The sequence below is a fragment of the Vipera ursinii genome, assembly GCF_947247035.1.
Source record: "Vipera ursinii genome assembly, chromosome: 7".
NCBI classification, from domain to species: Eukaryota; Metazoa; Chordata; class Lepidosauria; order Squamata; family Viperidae; genus Vipera; species Vipera ursinii.
Window position 1 is genome coordinate 165430 of NC_139521.1, and position 24376 is coordinate 189805.

Genomic DNA, 24376 nt, shown 5'->3' on the forward strand with positions numbered 1-24376 from the left:
AGCAGAAAAAATGTCCACAAACTACTTCTGAGAGCAAACATAGTAAAGTCTGTGTTGGGGGCATTTGGCAGGGATTTCTGTAACAAATTGCAAGCAGAAGGGCTTTCTCAGCAAGGGAGGAGGGTGGCAAGGAATAATGGCGCCCCTTCATAGTGGGACTGGGGTGGACTGCCAGAGGGGAGGACGGGGAGGGTAGCCAAAGAGATTAACTCCTTCCTTCCCTCCTTGAAGAAAACTCGGCCCAGAAGCCGAACAGACCCCCCCCCCACCCGCCCTGAGCCTGGAAGGTGAGAATGGGGCTACCCAGCGAGTCTCTCTCCAATTGCCCCACCGTCCCCTAACCCTAAACTGCCAGACAGCATGATCAGGGCAGAGTCCTTCATTCCCACCTCTCAGTGGGTCCCAAGCCCCCCCTCCCCCAATAGCAGCATTCCCTCCATCTCTCTCCTGTCAAAGGCAGAGGACAAAGTAGCCAGTGTACTCACACACACCCCCGCCGCCTACCCCCCCAGGCCTGAATATGACAAAGGAAAAGCGACTGTCCACTCATCCAGCAAGAGAAGTTTGGGAACTGGTCAGCTGGTCTGTTCTCTAGTGAGGGCCCTAAGCAGGGCTAACTTGTGTCCACCAGCCAAGCCCTGCCCTCTGCCCTGGAATCCAAAGGGCCCCCCCCAGGCCGACCCTCCAGGCCTCCTGGTCAACAGGCCAAACCAGCTCGAAGTGCCCCATGCCACTTCTCGGGCGATAGGTCCCCTTCCCTCTGCGGAAGCATCTGCCTGAATTGGTCACCCACAAACTAAAAAAAGAGCTTTCCAGTACATCAGCAACGCTTTGGGTACCTGGTTGGGCTACATCCAGAAGATGCACCTGTGAGTTATGGAAATCTGTGACTGATTATCATTCTTCTTTCCTTACTGAGAATCCTTTCTTTGCCATTATGGTAGAAATAATGTGCAAAGCCCAGCAGAATTTCACAAATTAGAGGAATAGCGGAATAAGCGATTCAGCAACTGGAACATAGTCTAGCACAATATGTCTCCTTCGGCATGATTAGAAAAGGAACCCATTTTTCAGAAGCAGAGAAAGCAGAATGGAAAAAAATATATACAGTTACATAACCGTTGCAGATCCGAGGATTAAGCTGTTTGGGGGACTGAAAGTTGATAGCCCGCTAGCAAAATTGAGAAGAGCTAAATAGTGGAAAAGATCTCCTGATTTGATTTTACTGAATGCTCTGATAAGTTATGGATCTACTTGCTGAAATAGAATTTAAATGTTTGGCTTTATTAGCTGGTCAATTATAGTTTATAGTTTATAGTTTATTTGATTTATATACCGCCCTTCTCCTTGGTAGGGACTCAGGGCGGTTCACAGGGCATATATAAAAAAGACAATACAAAAATTAAAAAAAGATTAAACCCATGCCCAATTAAAACAGTAATACAAATTTAAAAAACAATTAAAAACCCATAATCCCCCATCAGGCCAGACCAGCTATTTCAAACAGGTGGGTCTTCAGGCCCCGACGGAAAGTTCGGAGGTCTGGTGCCATCCGGAGCTCCACCGGCAGTTGATTCCATAATGCCGGGGCGCCCACAGAGAAGGCCCTCCCCCTGGGGGCCACCAGTCGGCATTCCCTGACTGGCGGCACCCTGAGGAGGCCCTCTCTGTGGGAACGCACAGGGCGGAGGGGAATCGATGCCGGCAGCAGGTGGTCCCTGAGGTATCCCGGACCCATGCCATGTAGGGACTTAAAGATCGTAACCAACACCTTGAACCTCACCCGAAAGACAACTGGTAACCAATGCAGCTCGCGGAGCAAAGGTGTAACATGGGAGTACCGGGAAACTCCCAAGACAACTCTCGCGGCCGCATTCTGTACCAGTTGGAGCCTCCGAGTGGTCTTCAAGGGAAGCCCCATGTAGAGAGCATTACAGTAGTCAAGGCGAGAGGCCACGAGCGCATGAGTGACCGTGCACAGGGCATCCCGGTCCAGATAGGGCCGCAACTGGCGCACCAGGCGAACCTGGGCAAAAGCCCCCCTAGTCACGGCCACTACATGATCTTCCAGGGTAAGCCGTGAATCTAGGAGGACTCCCAAGTTGCGAGCCCTATCCACGGGGGGTAAGAGCTCACCCCCCATAGAAAGAGATGGAACATTTTGAATGTCCCGGGATGCCGGAATGCACAGCCACTCAGTCTTGTCAGGGTTGAGTTGAAGTCTGTTCCTCCCCATCCAGACCCGAACCGCCTCCAGGCAACGGGACATCACGGCGAGGGCAATTATGAAGACCAACGTAAGGCATATGTGTGTTATCCCACCTTAAACCTCTCATTATCAGGAAAAACACAAAAAATGTCAACTAATAGATGTAATAATGAAAAGTAGATGTTTACAAATTTTGTACTTACACATTTTTATGGTTTCTTTTTACATTCTGGATTTGGATACTGTTTCTAAAACTGTAATATGAGAGGGATGCTGTCTGAGGATCTCCAAACACTAGATAATACAATTTAAATTGCATTCTACTGAAATAACACCAGCCAAAAGTACTGTCCAGTCTAATTCTAATATCTGCTTATTGCCTTCCTTAGAACTGTTGTGTCACCCCCGAGAGAGCATCCAGATCAGAAGGCACGTTATGCTTTCAAACACAGATCAACCATGACACCATGTTTGTTAGGCTGAACCGGATCCCTTGGGATCTAGGACAGCCTCACCCGCTTGCGATTTCCTCCAGGATGGAGACTGTGTGTGACATCAGGGTAAACCTCTGTTCCTCCTCTTTTCCCTTAGGCTTTGGGACGGTGAGAGTGGGGAGCTTTCCCAGAATGCCCTTGTGCTCTGACCAAGTCACAGCTGGGCTGGGGATCCCCTTTCTGGCCCAGGTGGGCCTCCTCTTTCCTTGTGCTGGCCCTCTTGCGATTCCCAGGCGGAGGTGCTCAGCGCTGGTCAGGATGAGGGACTGAGCCCGGCAGCTGCCTCTCCCCAGTGGCGGAGCAGGCCTTGGGCCGCTGCTGCGAAGGAGCGGGCCTCTCTTTCGAAGCAGGAGAGCCAGCCAAAGCCCGCGTCCTCTCCAAACAAAGCCATCCCTCCTTCCGCCTCTCCTGCTCTTCTTTGAACGTAGAACTTGAGGAGGAATGCATAATTTACCGATAAAACCTTCATTATGTGGCAATCTTTCCACCAAATGCAGCGGTATTGCATATTTTCATACATTAATGCCAGGCCCATCAGCATAATCCATAAATAGCTTCCACATGTTTTGGAAGAAATCTCCCCTCTTCTGTATTTTATTAATCACTCTCCCAAGAGGTGAAATTTGAGTAAGTCGGCCATCCCTCTTGCCTCTGCCGAGGGTGCCCGGTCTTCCGGGGCTCTGAAATTGCCTCTTTCGTCCCTCCGTCTGATCCGCATCTCAGCTGCCTCCCTCGAAGAGCAACAGAGCATGCATTCGGCACTTCTGGGCCGCCATTTAAGAGCCAGGCGGGCCCAACTGCGTCCGGCTCCCCCACCCCCCTGCATGGGCTGCCTTCAGGCCGACCCATGAATTTTTACATAGAACTCAACAGGGTAAAAAACCTGCATTAAGAGGAAACTGGAACTTTTCTCACTGACTCTCAAGGTAATTCCCCCCTCCCAGTTTGCGATTGCCCTGTGGCTGTGAAGTGTGAAAGGCACTAGTATTGATATTCATAAAAAGAACTTTATTTAGGGTTAGGGTTTGTGTTTGATTTTTCCCACCAGTAACAGGAAAAGAGAAGAGTGAATTCAGAATCCAGCAGCAGGGGCGGAAAGCTCTTGACATAGAGGATCGCTGGCTGATGGGGGGGGGCTGCCTCTTCCTCCTCCTGGATCCCAGGGACCCCACCCCCAGGAGGCAGCAGCAGCAGCAGCCAATGCAAGTTGGGAGGGGGGAGCCTCTCTCCCTGAGGGTCTCAGCCTTCCTCTGGCTGGGGGGGGGGGCTGGCATAGCTGCTTTCGTGTAGAGGGGGCCCCTCCATCGCAGATCCCACCCCTCTGATGGGAGAGTGAGAGAAGAGGGCAGTCTGGACGGAGAAGACCAAGAAGAACACCCTTGTTCAGAGGAGGGCAGGACAGGACAGGACAGAAAATATGGAATAGCACAGCACAGAACAGAACAGAAAAGAATAAAAAATAGAACAGAACAAGGAAAAAAAACCTGAAAGTAAAAAATAAAAATAAAAATTACACAATTCAAAAGATAGAAGTAGACTTGTTTTTCAAAAATGTGAGTTATTTTACCATGCAAATTGTTCATTTAGAATAAAGATAAAATTCCTAGACAAGAGAGTCTCAGCATTAGAAGAGGTCAGACTGGCTAATGGACTTCACAGATACTAATGCAGATAGAAAGCAAGCTAAAAACTTAAAAGGATGCATTATGAGGCAGAGGTGAACAAAAACAGGGACTACCATTAAAAAAAAAACCAACCTGCAATAATAAGTGCAGCAATCTTGCCTTTAGTGGGGCTGATTTTTGAGATTGCCCTGAAATGCTTTTTGTCATAGAAAAAAATTATTGCAAGAAAAGTGTGATTCTGTGTATTTTGTGGACCGGGAGCGCCCAGACACCAGAGAAGGATTAAAGGGGCAAAGAGATTGATCTGGTGAAGGCCCAAATCCACCGTGGCTGATGGATTTACAGATCGCTGGGATAAAAAGCAAACTGAAGAAAAGAATCGAGTGTTTTAAAGATAAAACTGGGCCTAGGAACTCTTTCACTGGACCAAAATAATTCAGTAAGATGTATTTGTCAATGTTCAATAAAATGTAACACAGAGTTACAACAAGGAAACATATCATGATAAAGTGGATGCAACATTTTAAAGAAACAATTACAATGTAACACTGGGAGAACATAGGAAAAAAATCAGTAATATGCTATAATTTAAGAAAAAAATCATGAAATACTAGAAATGTTGCAACACCGAAGGAAGATTTAATCCTAGGGGCTGGTCTTGTAAAAAATTACTTGTAAGTACTGAAGGAGAATACATAGTTTATTTAAAAATTGTAAAAAAAATAACTTTGAATTGAAATCTTGGGGTTTTTCCTCTACTAGGAAATGTTCCAGAACAATTCCACTGGTAAGAAATGAACCAATGCAAATTTCCATAAGATCTGTGCTGAGAGCTGCAGGAGAAAAATTTGCCTCCGTGTGGGAAGAGGGACCTTCACAGGCTGAAACATCCATAGATCCAGGGCTTTTTTTCTCATAGAAGGCTCAGAACGGAATTCCGGCACCTTTTTTGGATGGAACCTTGTAGGGTAGGCAAGGCGGGTTGTATGACACGTATGAGTTCCGGCACCTTTTTCTTTTACAAAACAAGCACTGCATAGGTCCACCAGGCAGGATCTTTGACTTATAATTCCCAGGATCTCACTGGAAAACCCAATCGCAGCCATGACAAAGCCCTAGCAGAGATTCGGAGCAGAGGCTTGGCCCAAATTTGAGTGAGAGTGTCCTCCCCCCCCATGTATTTCACGTGTCGTAAAAGGACAGAAACTCCATAATAGGATTTTTAAGAGGGAAATAATCGATGTGGAGAAAGTGATTAGAAACCGTGTCAATGTAATCATCAGTTGGCACAATGGGAGGGAATTTAAAATTAGGCCGTTTCCTAATATTATTCTTCCTCTTGTTCACCTTATCCTTTTCCTGGGGTGGGGTGGGGGGCTGGCAGCTCCCTGGGGATGGATGGGCCATAAAGAGGCTGGGGGGCGGAGGGGAGCTTCTGCTTTATGACCCCCGGCCAGCAGGGGGCATCAGAGCTGCTGCAGCTGCTGGGCCCATCCAGGCCCTGGGGCTGGGTCCCCAGAGAAGGCAAAGACTTCCTCCCCTCTGCCCCTGGCACACCTCGGCACTGGGACGGCACTCCTCCCTGGGGACAGAGGCTCCTTTATAAAAAGATTGCCTTGCTGGCCCCGGGGCCCGGGACCGTCTGTTCCTTCTGCAGGAAGAGACGGAGGGCTTTCCTGCAGGGGGGCTGGTGGAGGGAAGTGCCAGGTGTTACAGTGCAAGCAAATTGGGCTTCTCCCCTCCCCCACCCAACTTTAAAGGGGCCCCCAAGGTGCGTGGGAGGGATGGCAGGGCCCCTTTGACCCGAATCTCTAGCAATTCCTTTGAACTGCTATGCAAATCAGGAGGAAACGCATACCAAGAGTGACTTTCTCTGTGGGTGAGACTATTACAAGAGTTTGAAAAGTGTAAAAACATCATGCCAGACTGGAATACTGAGCTGGTAGTATAGATATTAAAATAAAACCGTCCCTGAGTAAGAATCGTAATTGCTCCCCTTGAATGATACAGGGAAAAGTGGAAATATAAATGTTTGTTCAATAAATTAATAACATTCTACCGCACATGCTGCAGCAATCTGTCATTATTCTCTCATGTGGGGGGAGACAGAAAGAGAGGGAAAGAGAGAAAGAGAGAGAGGGAGAGAGGGGAGGGAGGGAGGCACCTCCAGATCCAGACCATTCTTGTGTAAGAGGACTTGGGAGAAGCCTGCAGACCAAAAAATTACTTAGCAGGCACAAAAATTCCCTTGAAGCTGGAAATGCTGGCCTGATCACTTTCTTTTGAAAGATAAACACTGTCTTTTCATTGCTCCTCAGCTGCAGTTTTTACAGCTGCAGCAGCCACTGACCTTGTAATTTGGAGCAGCAGCATTTAAAAGTGATTAAACAGGTTGCCCGAAAGATAAAATACATTAAAACAATAAAGCCCTCACCCATCAGGCCAGGCCGGCTTGTTCGAACAAGTAGGTCTTCAGATCGCGTTGGAAGGAGCGGAGGTCGGGCACCATCCGGAGCTCGACCGGAAGATGGTTCCATAAATCCGGTGCGCCCACAGAGAAGGACCTCCCCCTGGGGGCCACCAGACGACATTCTCTGACCGGTGGCACCCTGAGGAGGCCCTCTCTTTGGGAGTGCACAGGGCGGAGGGAAGTTGATGCCGGCAGCATCATTATAAAGCATCATTAAATTTTATGAGAGAAAAAAGCCCACGATCATATCTGTTATCAATAAATCCATTTAATAGGCAAATTTTAAAGAATGAATGGAATAAGAAGTTGAGGGTTCCTCTTTTGTCTAAACAACGGGAAACTGTTTTGCCTCAGTGTCAAAAATGTCAGTAGATCTTAGATTAGGATTTATTCAACCAAAAATAATATTTCAAACTCATTGAACTCATTGTGTTTGAATAGAAAATAAATGGGTCACTCACCATTTTTTTGAAGATGCAATTAAAACACCATTTTTTTGGAGAGTCATTAAAACATATCATAAAGTTATTATGCTTTGGGGAAAGGTAATTAAATGTATTAATCTAACTCTAAGGTATGATTTAATATTTTTGGACATCCACATTCTTTTGAACCACATGCCGATTACGTGGAAATTGATGGCTGCACAACAGAATGGATCCTCTGTGCCACTCTCCTTGCAAAAGGGGGGTCTCTGAGTGGGGGAAAGATAAATGCCTGGCTCCAGTTGCTCAGTGGGTGGAAGCCTCCGTGCGAGTTGCTCACAGACGTAGGTTACACATGGAGGATCCCAAGGAAATATGCTCGTCTTTCCTTCAGACTGTTGCATAAAACTTCCTACGTCCATGCATGTCTACGAGATGTCTTCTGCTTCCTTTTCCTCTTGTTGATGTGCTTTTATTTTTTCTCTGTGTTCCGTTTTATTAAATAAACAAAGCAGAAATTAGAAAGCCATGGGTTCATCTTTTTACAGACTGGTTTGACTCTTAGTAGCTTAAAGTTTAGGTGGGAGCATTCTGCTCTCCCTTCCGGCATCACTCATTGCTCTCTTTGCAGGTCTCCCTCCCTTGGTGGTTAAGCCCTCTCGCGGGGGGGGGGGGGGAGCCTGAGAAATCCTTGGGACCCATTGCAGACGAGATAACAGGGATCGGGGACAACATAAATGCATAAATAAGGGGGAGTGATTTTGATTTATTTAACCAAGTTAAAATGGACACTTTTTAATGTTTAGAATAAACATGCTTGGATGAATGAAGAGGGTAAAATATGATTACTTGCAATATCTGGGGTTGGATAATGATGGCAAGAATAGATGGAGACATTTCCACCCTCAGATTATGCCGTGTTCGGCCCGGAGACGTCCTCGTCTTTCAGAGCCGCCCCCCTCCACAGCTTCAAAAGCTCTTCTTAGAACAGGTTGAGGGGTGGCATCCCCCCACCTTGGGAGGAATGTGAGAGCCCCCCTTTACGCCCCACGTGGAGACCCTCCAAGCATTTCCCAAGCGCTTTGGCCGAGCCCTCTGCAGCTTCTGGACACGGTGGGCTTCCAATCCGGGTGCAGGTGTGACCCGGACCTGGGAGGGGGCTGCCTTGGGGTGGGGGCTGCATCTGCAGGAGATTAGAGCAGAAGGAGGACCTGTGAGGGCTAATGAAAGGTCTGTTTCCAAGAAGCCAAAAGCAGCCCTGGATGGACCAGGACACCGCAGGGAGCAGGCAATCTGGTTTTGTTTAAAGCCGGTTCTAAGCCGGGGCGCCTGGGAGACAATGCAAGCCATGGTCTGGCCTGGTCCGCCGTTAGTTGCCCCTAAGAAGCAGTTAACTACCCATCCCCCCCTCACCCGCCTGTCCCCCGAGGGGGCATCACTAAGCAGCACTGCACACAAGGAGGCCTGGGCCCTAGAACATGGTGGGTGTGTAATATAGGAAAACGTACGGCAATTAAGTAGACATCCTCTTTCTGTTTTCTTTCACAACAGAAGTTCAAATGAAAGAGGGGAGGCATCAGGGAAGGGAGGCAGGAACAATTGGAACTTGAGCCAGCGTGGGAAGAAAGTGGGCCCGCCGAAGAAACAACTCAAACCTGGCCAAAATCTGGAGAGCGGAAATCCTTCCAAATCCTGGTGGGCTGGAGAACAGAACCAAAGAGGATGAAGGATGCCCGTTCCATCCCTTCCGGAAGGAGCATTTCATCAATCAGAACGGAGCTGGAAGGGACCTTGGAGGTCTTCTAGTCCAGCCCCCTGCTCAAGCAGGAGATCTTACACCATTCCAGACAAATGGCCATCCCGTCTCTTCTTAAAAACCTCCAGTGATGGAGCACCCACAACTTCTGGAGGCAAAGATGTTCCACTGGTTGATTGTCCTCCCTGTCAGGAAGTTTCCCCTTAATTCTAGGTTGCTTCTCTCCTTGATTTGTTTCCATCCGTTGCTTCTCGTCCTGCCTTCGGGCGCTTTGGAGAATAATCGTTTGCCCCCCCTTCTCTGTGGCAGCCCCTCAAATACTGGAATACTGCTATCATTTCCCCCCTAATCCTTCTTTTCTCTAGACAAACTCCAATCCCGCAACCGTTCTTTGTATGTTTTAGTCTCCAGGCCTTCGATCATCTTCGTTGCTCTTCTCTGCACTTTGCCCCAAAGTCTCAACATCTTTTTGTAATGTGGTGTCCAAAACTAGATGCGGTATATTCCAGGTGTGGCCTTACTAAAGCTTTTTATAAAGGAGTCCTAATACTTCAGGCGATTTTTATTTTATGCCTCTCTTTATGCAACCCAGGATTGTGTTGGCTTTTTTGCCTCCATACAAAGCCGCCCTTGCAAAGATGGGTCTCTCCTGATGCCACCCTTCAAGTTCCCTGCAAATCTCCAAGCACCGTCCTGGCTAAGGAATAGGCCTACTCAGCCGAGGAATAACAACTCTCGCCGCCCGGCAACAGCATTTCTTTTTCACTGGACAAAGCCTCCGTATTCCCCTGCGGCAGATGCGCCCGAGTCTTCCTCGGTTTCCTGAGGATCGCACCGAAGCGCCCGCGAACCCAGGTCCATCATCCACCCCCCCCCCCGCTTTCCTCGCCTCCCGACCTTTCCCGCAGTTGCTTCCTAAGGCCTGCTGCTGAACTGTCCGTCCGCCAGGGGGCGCCGGACGCAGCCATTTCTTTTCGCGATTCCAGGCCAAGAGCTCCGAGAACAATTTCTTTCTCTCTCTCTCTCTCTCTCTCTCTCTCCCCGCCCCCGGCTCTTGAAAGCTTCAAGCACGGGACTTTCCACACGATCAAATGCACTCCGGGCCCTTTGAACAAGTGCCTGCTGGGCCGGCTACTGGACGCGCCAAGTTAGAGGGGTGGCGGGTGGGGTGCAAGAGCACCGGTGGGCTTTCTGCGTGGGCAACGAAGGGAGGGATCGTCACAAAACACGGAGTCTCCGGGTCCGGCGTGCCCCGAAGAAGGAAGGAAGTCCGGCCCGTCCCTCCCTGCCTGCCTGCCCGACGAGAGGCGGAGGCCGTCGTTGCAATCGGCTCCGAGCAACTTCAAAAGAGCCGCCGCGGGGACCCCCGGAGGTTCTGCCCCGGACAGAGGGTGGCGTCGGGGCGGCTCTCGCTGCTTCCCGGCCGCCGGATCGCCTGCCGGCCCCGCGCTCGGAAGGCGTCCTGGCGGGGCGGGGGCAGGACGGGGCTCCTCGCTCCGTCCTCCGCGCTCTGGAGCCAGCCGCCGCCGCTCGGCCTCAGGGGCTGCCGGCCCCGCCGCGTCCGGGGGCCGAGCCGGGTCAGGGCGCCATCGGGCCCCGGGCGACTTTCGGCCTCCGCGCAAGGCGGCCTTTGGGCGGAAGAGACCGCGAGTCCCGGGCTTTCTGGCCGGCAAAGAGAAGCGGGGCTCGCTGCCTTCGCGCGGCCCTGGCCTCCCGTCCCCCGGCCCCTCCGCCCGGCGCAGCGCTCCCCGTCCCCACGGCAGACCGGAACGCGTCGACGAGAAGCCGCCTCTCTCTGCCGCCGGGAGGGCCCTGCTGGAAGCCCCCCGCCCCGGAGCCCGGGCCACGCGCCGAGGGGCCTGGACGGAAACCTCTGCGGCGATTCCCGGGTGGTGGCGAGTCACCAAACCCATGACGCTCCTCCTCGTGGCTCCATGGAGCACAGCCGCCTCCCCCCCGTCCCCCCCCACTTGCAAAGGCCACAAAACCGCCGCTTTCTGCAGAACTCTCGGCGGGGGCGGCTCTGCTCTCGTTCGCCTCCTCGCTCGCTTCTTCCTTCCTTCCTTCCTCCTTCTTAGGAAAGCTGCGTCGGTTCTTCTTTCAGCCCGTCTTCTCTCTTTGAAGTGAATCCTTCATCCTTCCGGATTTACCGTTTTACCGTTTAAAGCCGTTTAACGCTTTCTCTGAGAAATTATTCAAGGCCGGAGGTTCAGGGGCGGTCGACACAAGCAACACGCCAGTCAGAGCTTCAACCGTAGCTCCTCCCTTTTGGACACGCGTGGATTTTGCACGGGTTCAGAGGCGCCATTCATACGTTGGGACCCCCAACGAGGGTCCCCCTGCAGAGACCAGCGTGCTACACGTCCCCCAGCACTGCCAGGGAGGCTAAGGCTCACACTGCAGCTGCCAGCCCCCCCCTCTCTTGGAGCCTCCTCAGCTGATCAATTCCCGCCCCCCCCCAGAAGCTAGATTCTGGCCAGCCCGGAGGAGGAGGAGGGGGCTTTAAAGACCTGAGCTGCCCTTTAATGAACGGCTTCTCCCAGGTTTAATTCTCATTTTATTTGCTATTATTTAACCAGTACATCTTATACTTTATATACATACAGATGAATATTACTTCTGTTTGTGACAATACATAATATATTATTTAGGTAATACTAGCGTAAGAAAACACGCACACAAAGGGGCAGCCTCCCGATCAGTCAACTTAGGAAGCCAGGTGATTGAGGTATGGCCGTGAGGCTGTGGGAATGGGGAGGGGTCTCTCCCTGCCACGAACCCAGTCAGCTGGACCCAGAATCTCCAGGCAGAGCACTGCAGGGCGAGAGGGAGGGGTGGGACCGGCTAAGCCCAACCGGGGGCTTTCTAGCTGCGCTGGGCTACGGCCCCTACTTTCCACAGGAACTGGGTCCTTCCGGGAGCTGCAGCCCAGCATAACCCTCGGGTGTCGGCTGAGAGAGTGTCAGGAATAAGTGGGGAGGGGGCTTTTTCCGGATAGCCTCGCTAAGCAGGCACCCATTTTTATTTTCAGAAAGTGCATTTCATTCCTTGCGGTTTTTCTCGTGATACTAACGGAGCAGGTCCTCTGCTCCCCTGCAAAGGAGATCAATATGTGGCCGGGAGTGGAGAGGAGACGAAACAGGGAGAGGCTGCCTTTAAGGGCCTCGCTCACTTAAAACTACCCACAGGAGAAGCACCAAACCACGGGGGTCACCCAGGACATGCACAGGCGAGAGCCAAGGTTACAGCAGCGTAATTGTGATCGCCCAGGGGGTCACAAGCCTGCCGGGAAAAACGGTTATCTAGAGCGCAACAAGAAAACGGCCTCCCGACGCGAGAGCCAAGCGAAGCAGGCGTTCCAGAGCCATTCTAGGTCGCCAACGGCAAGAGGGGAGGGGAGGGGAGGGGAAGGCCTGCGCAGAGCCCGGAAAGACACAGACCGGGCAGGCGGAGGGAAGAGCATCTGCCAGAAACTTCTTCCTGATTAGGTAATTTTTTTGCCGGGGATAGGCTATCCGGCTGCAAAGCTGACTGGCCAGAAAGATGCCTCCAAGAAGCCCGACCCTCCCTTGGCAGGGGCAGACTCACACGCCCCGCTGCTCCGTCAGGCGGGGACAAGCCCCCTGCCATGTGCGTGCCAGGCAGCCCATCCCAAGGGCACAACAAACTGGGCTCAGAAGGGAGCCCCCCCCCCGCATGGGAAGAGGCCTGGTGGGTGCAGGAGGGTCTCTTGGGTGCTACCACCGCACCCAGCTTGGGAAGGGAGCTCCTTAACAGAAGGGAGAAGGGAGGCGGGGAGATTGCAGGGGCCCCCAAATACAAAGCAGACGATCTGAACAGCAGCGGTAGGAGGAGGAGGAGGGCTGCCACAAGAGGTATCCGACTGGTTCCCCCCAGAGCAGAGACCTACAGCGGCAGCAGCTCTGGCCTTCCGCCCGCAGGCCGGCATCGGGCACAGCGCTGGCATGGAGACCGGCCGTGGCTGCTCGCCGAGGCCCACAGGGAGAAAGGGAAGAAAGCCTGGCTGGAGATCCCAAACAAAAAGCCACATCTGGTCAGCCTCTCGGACCTCGGGGACTGACCAGAAGCAGGATCCGGTGTTTCAGCCACCCTTCCTCGCTCTCCCAAAGCTCCGGGCGGGGCAAATTCCGAAGCAGCTCCCGGGAAGCTTTTGCAATTCTGCCGGCCGAGGTAAAATGCAATGGGCGAGGTAAAATGCAATGGGCGTCAGTGGAACGGGGACATCAAGAAAAACAGGGGAGGATTGTCTGGAAATTAGGATCCGACTCAAGAGCCAAATATGTCAGGAAACTCCCGTGCCAGGCGGCTCCGTCTGCCTCGGTTGTTGGTCCGTCTGCGTTCTGCTGCTGCTGCTTCTTCAGAACTGAACCCAGTTAGAAGCCTGAGCGGGCTGGCTGGGAACTGCACTGGGAGTGTTGGGGGAAGGATTAGGAGAGAGGCACGTGGCCCACCCCACAGAAACCCCTCCCATCTTTCCAGCAAGATCTTCAGGCAAACGTCCCGGGGGTGAAACCAGGAAAGGAAAGGCTTAGCAGAGGCCACCAAGAAAGTCCCTTTGCCTGGACAAACGAGAGAGGTAACTCGAGAGGCAGGCAGGCAAACCGAGAAGGAAGAGCCAGGACTCCGGTCCCCCACAACTTTCACCTATTCACACATTACGTCCGTAGGTCACCCTAGTCGGGTCTCGGAGATCTAAGAACTGGAGCTTTACCTGGGCGCAGTGCTGAAGTCTCCCCAGAGGTCTGCGCCGGATGGGACGGCGGCAGGCGCCGCGGGAGCCTTGGAGGCGGGGGGTGGCAAATCATCCAGCTCTAGGAGGACATCTGTGGGGGAAAGGGGGGGGGTCAAAGGACACCGGGCGGGAGCCACGCCTGACTTTCTCGGCACCCAACAGGCCAGGTGCGGGTGAACCGCGCCTGGCGGAGGTTCCGCTGCCGGCCCACTTTCGTCCTGGCCAAGAGAGGCAGAGTTGGGCCCTCTGGGCTGCCCGGCCCCACCAACCCTCGCCAGGAGCCCGAGAACCTCCCAAATGTGCCACCACAGGGTAGACAGGAAGTCCTCGGCTTACGACCAAAACTGAGCCCAAAGTTTCTGTTGTTAAATGAGACATTCAGTGAGTTTTGCCCCACTTTACGACCTTTCCCGCCACAGTTGTTAAGTGAATTCCTGCAGTTAAGTTAGTAACACGGTTATAAAGCAAATCGGGCTTCCCTCACTGGCTTTGCTTGCTAGAAGGTGCAAAAGAGGATCGTGTGACCCCAGGACACGGCAACCGTCATAAAGCTGAGCCAGTTGCCAAGCCTCTGGATTTTGATCACGTCTGTGGGGGAGGCCGCAAGTCATTCTTTTCTGTGCCGTTGTAACCTTGAACGCTTACTAAATGAACTGTCGTAAGTTGAGGACTACCTGTATTTTGCTTGGGTTGTTGCCTCCAACACAGAAGCACAAAAGGGAATTCCCGGGGGGTGGGGGTGGGCAGGGGGAGTAGGCCCCCCTCCCTGGCCAATCTGAAGCCCCAGAGTCTCTGCTGCCCCCCTTCTTAGCACCTGGCAAGCTGGGTCACCCCCCCCGGATGCCCCAGAACGGCCGTTACCTGTGTGGCCAACACCGCTGGACTTCAGCACGGGGGGCGGAGTTACGTGGTTGGAAATGGCTGTTGAAGAAAGAGGGGGGACAGGGGGAGGAGGTGCCACCTTGCCCCCTGGGGGTGGGGGGAGGAGGCTGAGTCCACCTGAGCCGGGCGGGCGGGGCTTCGCTGACCCACTTTTCTTGGTGGGTATATTCTGCGAAGGGAGAAAGGTGGCATTAAGAGGGTCTCTCAGAATCACCCCCCCCCGAAAGAGGCGCAGGGGAACCTCACCCCGATGTTGAGCTTGATGGTCTGGCCTTCCTTGAAGCCCAGGTCGAGTTTGGGCCGGCTGTCCAGCTCTTGGGACTCCTTGGAGAGGTCCGTCTCCTGTTTCACCCACCTGCGGGCAAAAGGCAGCCGAGAGTGTGAGAGGCAGCGACAGGGAAGGGCGGCAACCAGGCAGGAGAGAAACAAAAGCCGGGACCGGAATGCCTGTCACTAAATAACGGGGTCATAAAGAGTGAGGGCGCCCCTTAGTGGCGGCGATCCCGGCTGCTGTTAACTGAACCCCAGAGTTGTTGGGGAGGCAACTGCCTGTCGGCTCCCCCACAACTGAAGTCGGAAGGAAAGCCGGCAGGAAGTTGCAAGTCCCAGGCCAGGAGTAAGCGCAGGGGGAGGGAGAATGCACAAGCGGTTGGAGCTGAGCAAGTGCAAAGGTGCTATGGTGGAGAGGGTGCACAGGTGGGGTAAGCCTACCTGAGTGAATTGTGGCCTTCCCTGCTGGCTTCCCCACTGACTTTCTGGGGAAGCCTGCAGGAAATGTTGCAAATGGCAATCATGTGATCATGGGGCACTGAAGCTGATCATAAGTCCAAACTGGTTGCTAAGCACCCAGATCGTGATCAGGTGACTGTGAGGATGCTGCAACACTGAGGATCTGTCCTAGCCACCATCAGTTCAGCCCTGCCGTTAAGTCTGAATGGTTGAAGGTCAAGGTCTGCCTGTACCTCCTATTCTCTGGGCTTGCCCAAAGGAATGGCTCAACAACCTTCTCTCTCCCTTTGGCCAGGGGGACGTTGGGCTGTGGAGGGAAGACTCGCCATGAGACGCTGGAACTCGTTTCAGTGCAACCGGGCACACCTTTTGGCCTTAGGCTTTAAGAAAGCCTGATCCCTTGAGACTGAAACCACACACACACACCCCTGAATGGGCCGGGCCCTGGGTGCAGCCCCCTCCAGCAGACTCCTTTCGTCCAACCCCCTCCCCGCCCATCAAGAGCCAGAGCAGCCAGGCAGACTCACTTGAAATGGTCCTGCAGGGCCACGTTGAAATCAAAGGCGTCGCCTCGGTCGCCAAAGCCGATGCCAATGAAGGCGCTGCGCCCTGATCAAGAAAGCCAGCAGTGGTTAGAGCAGCCGCCGGCCGGGAAGACCCCCAAGAGCCCCTGGAAACGCTCTGCGACTTTTCGCTGACGCGGCACACTGCCTGGTGGTCTGCGGCCTCCAGGGAAGAGTCTCTGGCTTCCCATCTGGCCAAGGGGCCGACTGGGCTGCCTTCGGCCTTCTGATCCACCCAAAGGAAGGCCAGCTTCTGTCTCAGCCGCTGCCCCAAGGATAGGCCCCTTTCCTTAGGCCCACGAGGCCTGGCGGTCACATCCAGGCTGGCAACAGGACTCGCGCCACACCTGTGCGGCAGCCCCAAGGACGTCCTTAGCGCCACCGCGGCTCCTTTTCGCGGCCTTCAGCCTGTCTGACGCCCAGCCTCTCCCCTCTCGCTCCCCAAGCTCAGCGTCTCTCATGTTTAGCCCAGAATTCTCCTCGCCAGGCATTTGGGCTCTGCCCCGAAACACTTCGCTTAGCCTGCCCCCGAGGGGGGTTTACTGGCTCTCTGATGACCGCCGAAGATAGTCTCCTGGGGCCAGACCCGGGGGAGGGGGAGAATCTCTGACAATTTGCCACGGCCAACTTGCCACAGGACAACTCGTTGCTGGACAAAAGTTACATTAACACCAAAGAAATGATGGAATAGAATAATTAAAGAAAGGATGCAAAAGGAGGGACAGAATGAAACGCGACTGAAAAAAAATATTTTTAAATTTATTTTAAATAATTAAACAGAAGTGTCAAATTGTTCCACAGAGTTAAGAGTCCTGTGGCAAGTTCCCCGTGAGGGCAGCCGGAGGCGGGCTCTGTGGGGCCTCCATCATTCACGTCAGCCAAGAGGAAGCATACTTCTTTTTCTTACCGTTTCCATCCTGAATACGGATGACAAAATACCGGCTCGAATCATTTACCGTCTCCAATGCGATGCCAGGGTACTGATCAATCGGGGCCTGGGCGAAAAGCTCCCCTAGGCGAAAACGAGGAGAGAGCCGCGTTCGAGGCCCAGCAAGGATAACGGAAAGCAGACCCTGTTCAGACCGTGTTTGGGGGCCTCTGACCGAACGGCTGCCACGGAGAGCTGCCCGCTCAGAAAATGGCAAGTGCAGGGAAGGCAGCCCACTAACCCCCGTCCAGCTGGCCAAGAGATGGGTGGGTCCAAACCATCCTGCCCTGGTTTCCTGCCATCTCAAGAGACAATCCTGCTGTAGCACCGGTTGACCCCTGGAATGAGGTCCTTCACCAGGGCGACGCTACGCAACAGGACTGGATCAATAAGTAGGAGAACAGCATCAGCCCTTTGACTGATATACCTCTTCACAATGCTTTAAAACAGCCCCTCTCACAAATGCCAGCCTATTTGCCCCCCCCAACAATCTGGGCCCTCGTTTTACCGACCTCGGAAGGACGGAAGGCTGAGTCAACCTTGAGCTGGTCAGCATCGAACTCCTGGCAGTGGGCAGCGTGCCTACAATAGTGCATTCTAACCACTGCACCGCCGCAGCAAAATATCAAATCAATTTATATAATTTATACAATAACCAAATAAAAAATTGATAAATAAGATGCCTTTTCTCAAAGCTGCAATTAGAAAACCTTTGTGTTTCGTAAGTTTCAACGTTACATTTCCTGGAAGGATGTTTGAGCATTTGTTGTGATTTGAAAGTCAATCGGTCTGTTCTGAATGAGGAGGGGCAAGTAAATGGGTAAGAATGAGATGGGAAGGGGGGGAGAAGAGAACCCAGTTTGGGAAAAGGCTGATTTGGAACACAAAGCATCAGCCTGGACTGGCATTTAAAAAAAAGACAAACAAAAGAAACCTCCAAGCTGGGGCCTACTGTAAAAATCAGCCATGCCACGAGTGAGGTTAGCAATCCAAGTCAATTTGCAGAAATCCTGATTTGGAGGCATCCAAGAACCAGGCCAGAAAGTATTCCGTATTGCCAAAAACACACTGAAAATAAGGCTCACCCTAAAACTAGCGGTTATTCTACACCACCCAACACCTCATTGATCAGAGATAATTACGGTCTGGTTCGAATGGCTTACAGCATCACTTTCCGTAAGCAGAGCGAAAAACAACTCGAGCATTTCACTGGCCGTGCCTCAACATTACCTGCACCTAAATGGAAACGGTGGTTTGAAATATCACCCAGCAGAATGGCGGGTTCCTATCGCTCCCACCAAGGAAGAAACTACACTGGGCTGTTAGGAATGAGGACACAGGACAGAGGTCATCGCAGGGAGACGTTGAAAGCCCATCGACGCATCCTGTGGGTGCCTGGATCCCCGGGGCTCTCGTGCCCCCCCCCCTCCTCCTCCCCCCCCCGGCCTGCCTTACCTGAAACCTTGTCCTCCAGCTTCACGTAGGCCACCTTCCCCTTGGAGGTGACGCGCAGACGCCCCGTCCAGTCCGGCTGGTCCAGCTTCCAGTCAGAGGCCCTGAGAGGCAAGCAGGGGGGGGGGGGCTCCTTGACTTAGCAGCAGTAGTGGCAGCAGCTCATTTAGCGACGGCTCAAAGTAACGGGGCCGCTGGAGCGAGTGACCCGTCACCCTTACTGTTGCAGCGTCCCAGTCAGACGCTTGGCAACTCGTTCATATTTACGACGGTCGCCGTGCCCGGGGGTCAGGGGATCCCCTTTTGCGACCTTCCGACAAGGAAAGTCAAGGGGAAGCCAGACTCGCTTAACAACTGCGGTGATCCACTTAACAGCTGTGGCAAGAAAGGTCGCAGAACGGGGCAAAATTCACTTAGCGACCGTCTCACTTAGGAACAAATTTTTTCTGCTCAATTAGGGTGGTCCTAAGGCGAGGGCTGCCTGCACCCTGCGGTTCGGGGAGGCGCGCGGAGGCGGGGCGGGGCGGGGCCCCCTCCAAAAAGGGCAGCGGCGGGGGGGCTCCGGCGGGAGGGGCGCAGCGAGGGCGGGCGGGCAGGCCCGGCGGGCCCCGAGCGGAGCTCCGGAGGGGGGGTCCCTTCCCGGCCCCTCCCCCAGCGGGGCCCCCCTCCCGCCCCGGGGGCCCAGCGGGGACGCGGCCGACCTCCGCTCGGGGCGGGAAGGCCGCGGGGGACGCGGCGCCGCGAGGCTCGGCCTCCTACCGGTAGCCGCGGTTGGAGGCCCGCGGCGGGATGCGGAAGACGCTGACCTCGGGCTTCACGCAGAGCACCGACTCGTACTCCGCCTCGGCCGCCGCCGCCGCCATCGCCGCCGCCAGCTGACCGCGAGCCGGAAGGGAAACGGCCCGCAGCCGCCTTCCGCCCGCCGCTTCCGCCCAGCCTCCTAGCGCGCAGGCGCCGCTCCGCTCCCGCCTTCCGGCCTCTATGGCTGACCGCGGGGACCGCGCCGGGCCATAGAGCCGCGCGGGACAGAGGGGCCGGGAGGGCGGAGCCCGCGGTCGGCCCCGCCCCCGGGCCGGGGAGGCGTTCCCGGGGGGGGCTCCGCACGTGCGTGGGCGGGGCGGGCGGGGGGGGGCGGGCGGGGCTGCTCCCGGGGGCGGGGGGCGCGGAGAGAGAGGAGGGGAGGGGTCCCCGCAGTTCCTCCCCACCGACGGCAGCCCCAGGTCGCTCTCCCCCCGCCCCGCAAGTGACCGCGAATGGCCCCCCCCGGCCCGTCCCCGCCTGCGGCTGCTCCTCCCCGCCCCCCCCCCCCGGGAAAGGGGAACTGGCCGAGCGGCTGCCGCCCCCGAAACGCTGATGGGGCGCTTTTCCTCTCTCGCCTTCGCGGAGGAGCAGCGAGGGAGCCCGGCGGGAGCCTCGCCCAGGTGGGGCCGGGGGGGGGGGGCTGCTGGCGGGCGGGAGGGGGGGCGGGGGCGGCGACCCTCCCCCGGCGGCAGGCCGGAGCCCCGGGCTTTCCCTGGATCGGCTGCATCCCCCCTCCCCGTTCAACTCCGCCTTGACTTTCAAGCGGCGACTCGCTTTGGGGGCTCCCCGTTGCCCTGCAGCCCGCGAGACCCACCTGGCCAAGAAAAGCCGCTCCTCGCCCCCCCGGCTCGGCTCCTGGCTCTTCCCCGGGACCTCGCTAGGCAGCGGCTGAGGAGACCCAGAACCAAGCGCCCGCCTCCCCCAGTCCGGGCGAGGAGGTCGACCCCCTGGTGCCGTCTTCCACCGCCTTCTCTTAATCCCGGGCAGGCGGGCTCCGTGGAGCCTTGGAGGGAGGAGGAGCAGCCACTTTGTCAGAAAGACGGAATAACAGAGCAGAAGGGATCTTAGAGGTCTTCTAGCCCAACCCCCTGCTCAGGCGGGAGACCCTATAGCTAAAGTCCGCTGAAGATGTTACTTAGCCTGGTAACGAAACGTTCAGAAACCGAGAACGAACCTTCACCCTCACCCTATCCCATTCCGGACAAGTGGCTGTCCAGTCTTAAAACCCCCCAGCGTCGGAGCCTTGACAACTTCTGGAGGCAACTTCCGTTCCACTGATGGATTGTTCTAGGTCCACTGCTTAAATGGTTTTAACTTTCACGCTTCCAGCCCTAAGATGCCACTTTAATGCAAGGCTAAGGGAGGCTTTTGTCTTCAGGTTCTGCTTCAGATGGTCAGCAAGGACACGGTACTGCCACCATCCCCACCCCCTCCCATTTTCTCAAGGTGGCAGGTAGCCGTTTCAGGCACGCTTGTCAGAGCAGTGTAACCAAATGATCCCTGGATTTCCACATGGCCAGGTCCTGTAAAAGTGTGCAGAGATTTTCCATGGTCTAATCCTGCGGCCTTGGGCTGCAAAGGTTCAGGAGCCATCGGGACCCGAGAGCCTGGTGGGTAGCAAATCTGGGGGGGATGTTTACAGGTGGAAACGTTAGGAAGCTCCCACAGTCCAGACTCTCCCACCTGGCTCTCCTCCGCCATCTTGAAATACTGTAGTTCTCAAAGCCATAGGTTTTTACAGTTAAAAGCAAAAGGATTTTCTAGTTTTAAGCAGGACCAACACATCCTTTCTGGATTAATTAAAACCATCTCCCTTACAGGTTTATAAAACCTGCCTTAATACTGCTGCTACGTAGAAATGGAGCCACCCAGCTAATGACATGGATCTTGTGGTTGGAAAGCAAAGCAAAAATCCCCAGACTGGCCAGTGCCTTCAGGCTGATAAAGAACAGCCTTTTGGGAACCTGCCCCACAACCATCTTCCCCACAAGGCTGGCTGAGGAGATCAGTTGTAGCTCTGGACCAAAGAGCCCTTTGGGGTCAGGGGAAGGCGGCGTCTGCAAAACCCCACGTCTGCCTGCCACCTGAGGTAACGACTCAAAAACTTTTTTTTCAGGCATCCTTTTGTGAAGGAAAATGGCTCCATTGCCAGTGAACAGCAGCTGGGACGAAAACAGCGAGCCTCTCCCGTTGCCTTCCACCTCGGTCGCCTCTCTGGCCATTTTCTCCATCACTTTCCTCTTGGGCTTTCCTGGAAATGGCCTGGTCATCTGGGCAATCGTCCTGAAGATGAAGCGAACAGTGAACACAGTTTGGTTCCTCCACCTGGCAATAGCCGACCTGGTCTGCTGCCTCTCTCTGCCGTTCTCCATTGCCCAGCTGGCCCTCCGTGAGCACTGGCCTTTTGGCCAGCTCCTCTGCAAGGTTCTCCCCTCCGTGGTCATCTTCAACATGTTTGCCAGCATCTTCCTCCTCACCGCCATCAGCATTGACCGGTGCCTCCTGGTGATGAAACCCGTCTGGTGTCAGAATCACCGGACAGTCAGGCTGGCCTCCGTAGTCTGCGGTGTCATCTGGATCCTCGCCTTCCTTCTGTGCTGCCCCTCCTTCTTCTACCGGGAGGCCCTGGAGGATGGATTTGGCAATATCAAGTGCCTCAACAACTGGGAAACGGGGAGAGATGACGATTACGAGTGGCTGAAAACGGGGAGACATGATGATTACGAGTGGCTAAATGATCTGGCGGCCATAGAGGAGACAACCCCCATTCAAGACTCCGCTTTTTGGGTCACCGAGAGCACCTACGGCCCTGCCTTCCCAGCTGGGAATCTGGATCCACACCCTTCCTACCCCTCTGTAAACACAATCGGAAACACCGCGGTGCCTTTGTCTGCATGGCACCCTTATAGAGTCAACATAGAGAGAGGTTCATTGATGAGGGAAGTTACTCTTGCTCCTCCCAGGCCAAACGGGCTTCCCAGGGTGCATCCGACTTTAGCTACAGCCGGCATTTCCCCAGTCCCAGAAGCCCAACCGCCTGGCGTCTTTGTGTCCACCACCATCACCAGAACCACCTTTGGCTTCCTTCTGCCTTTTTTGATCATGGCCACGTGCTACGCTCTGATTGCCTGGAAGATGCTCCGGAAGCACTTCGTGGGGCCTCGCAGGAGGGCCCTGCAGGTGATCCTGCTCGTGGTGGCCACTTTCTTCCTCTGCTGGGCTCCCTACCACGTCACCGGGCTGCTTTTCCTCCTGGCTGCCCCCCAAACGCCGCTTCACCAGACCCTGCTGTGGTGGGACAGTGTGTCCGTCGCCCTCGCTCATGCCAACAGCTGCATCAATCCTCTTCTCTACGTCTTTGTGGGGCAGAATTTCAGGAAGAAGGTCTGCCAGACGGTGCAGGAGATGTTTGAGGGGGCCTTTGTGGAGCCCTCCTCGCCAGTCTGTTCCCAGGAGAAAAGCAAGACAACCACAGTGGACAACGAGGTGGATGTTTCGGTCCTGTAACGTGGCTCTTCCGGGCAGCCAAAGGCTCAGGGAAGTCTCTAGTCAAGTAAGGGGGTGGGGAGGGGATGCTGGCTTAGGTTACAAACGGCACTCCTTCTACCGACCTTTGGCATTCACTTTATCTGGGCTATTGTAAATGGCTTGTATCTGTAGCATGTCAGCGATGAGTATTTTTCAAATATTTTTAAAGATGTTTAAAAAGAAGACACATTTCTTCAGTTGCCTTTACTAGAGTCCCGCCAGCTGCCTTGGAGGGGGGGTGTCTGGAGCCTGGGCTGGCTCCTGCAAGATGCCCCCCCTTCCCAGGGCTTGGTTCCCACTGAAACGCCCCCCTCCCAAGCGGAGCCCCTTCAGAGGAGCCACAAGGGGCTGGGGCTGCACCTGCATTGGGGATTAAGGATGCTCTCCATGGCCGGCTTCCTTGCAAAGGTCAATCAGGGCTGAAGCAGAGCTCCTCTTCTGGCTGGTGGGATGAGGGACTCGGGGTGGTGTGTGTGTGTGTGTGTGAGAGAGAGAGAGAGAGAGAGAGAGAGGAGAGAGAGAGAGAGAGAGAGAGAGAGAGAGAGAGAGAGAGAGAGAGAGAGAGAGAGAGAGAGAGAGAGAGAGAGAGAGAGAGAAGACTTTCTGCAACGATCCTCTGGGCCAGACAGCTAGCAAAGGCTGCCTTCCTGGAGGCTGGCCGGGAACAGATAGTCACCCAACGAAAGTCACCCAGCAGAGCTGGCATCCACTGGCCGGGTGCGCCTGTCAGCACAGCAAGGAAAGGGGAAGTGGGCTGGGGGCGGTGGGGAGAAGGCCCAGACCACTGGGAGTGTGGGAGGGAGGCTACTGGCCAACGGGTGGAGCTAGCGATGGAGGCCTTCTGGCCCAAAGTGTGTCTGTGTGTGTGTGTGTGTCTGTGTATTTGTGGGAGTTGCAGCGCTCCCTGTCATAAAGGCAGGCCCACCTCCATTGCACAACCCTGCATCACATGTCCGTGGGTGGGGGGCTGCAGTGGTTGGAACTTGGGGCAGGCGTCTTGAGCGCCACTCTGATTCTAAAAGGTCACTGAATGAATGGTCGTGATTCAGGAGTCCCCCTGTGCAGCTGCCCGGGAGAGCCAAAGGGACGAGCCGGGGAAGGGCAGGAAGGGTTGGGCTTCTCCGGGACTGCCCCCCTGGGACTCTGGGCCTCCGACTACCCAGCCAAGGGGGTCTGGGGGGGGAGGGAAGTAAGGTGGAGGCTTTGTCAGAGAAGCCCGCCAAGGGCAGCTCGGCCATTCGCAGCTCCGCGCCAGCCAGCCAGACACCCTTTGAGCAGAGACGCCGGCCGGCCCAGAGCGGGCCCCAAGGGGAAGGCTTTTGTGTTCAACAAGGACTAAGAGGGCCTTAGAGACGTCAGTCCTGCAAGCTGCCACCACAAATTAAAACAGGGGCACCAAAACGGTTAAACCATAAACATTCACTTTTTTAATTAAGAAAGCATGCACAAAAATAATTTTTGTGAGGCCACCCCCCTCCTTTCCTTGGCATCAAGCAACGTGGACCGCACAGAGCAATGGGCAAGCGGGGGGGAGGGGGTTTCCCCCTCCGTGGCGGGCGGGCAGGCCACCTGCCTGACCCCTTTTCCTCAGGCAGACCGAGACACCCCCCCACTGGTGGGGCACTGCCTTGGATCCAATCCTCCCCGCAGGATGACCCCGTTTCTTTACTCAGAAGGAAAGGGAGAACAAGGCAGATTCGGACACTGACCGGCATGTATTTACATATGCAAGAAGGAGCAGCTGTGTGGACGGAGAGCCTG

General features: G+C 54.8%; 2 protein-coding genes across 3 annotated transcripts; one reads left to right on the forward strand and one right to left on the reverse strand.

Annotated features, from left to right (window-relative positions):
- Nucleotides 1-11523: 11523 nt before the first annotated feature.
- NECAP1 (NECAP endocytosis associated 1) lies at nucleotides 11524-19255 on the reverse strand. Of its 2 annotated transcripts, none has more exons than XM_083367868.1 (8): nucleotides 19046-19255; nucleotides 18290-18390; nucleotides 16814-16918; nucleotides 15871-15952; nucleotides 14861-14969; nucleotides 14594-14783; nucleotides 13712-13823; nucleotides 11524-13401 (listed from the first exon to the last, which is right to left on the reverse strand). In XM_083367868.1, the coding sequence occupies exons 1-8, from the start codon at nucleotides 19147-19149 to the stop codon at nucleotides 13374-13376; spliced, it is 831 nt and encodes a 276-aa protein (XP_083223994.1). In that variant the 5' UTR covers nucleotides 19150-19255; the 3' UTR covers nucleotides 11524-13373. The 2 variants fall into 2 exon arrangements, with proteins under 2 accessions (XP_083223994.1, XP_083223993.1); XM_083367867.1 differs by having other exon boundaries at nucleotides 11524-13406.
- Nucleotides 19256-19552: 297 nt separating this feature from the next.
- On the forward strand, nucleotides 19553-22949 carry C3AR1 (complement C3a receptor 1). The gene is made up of 2 exons (XM_083368007.1): nucleotides 19553-19707; nucleotides 21204-22949. The coding sequence occupies exon 2, from the start codon at nucleotides 21224-21226 to the stop codon at nucleotides 22592-22594; it is 1371 nt and encodes a 456-aa protein (XP_083224133.1). The 5' UTR covers nucleotides 19553-19707; nucleotides 21204-21223; the 3' UTR covers nucleotides 22595-22949.
- Nucleotides 22950-24376: the final 1427 nt, after the last annotated feature.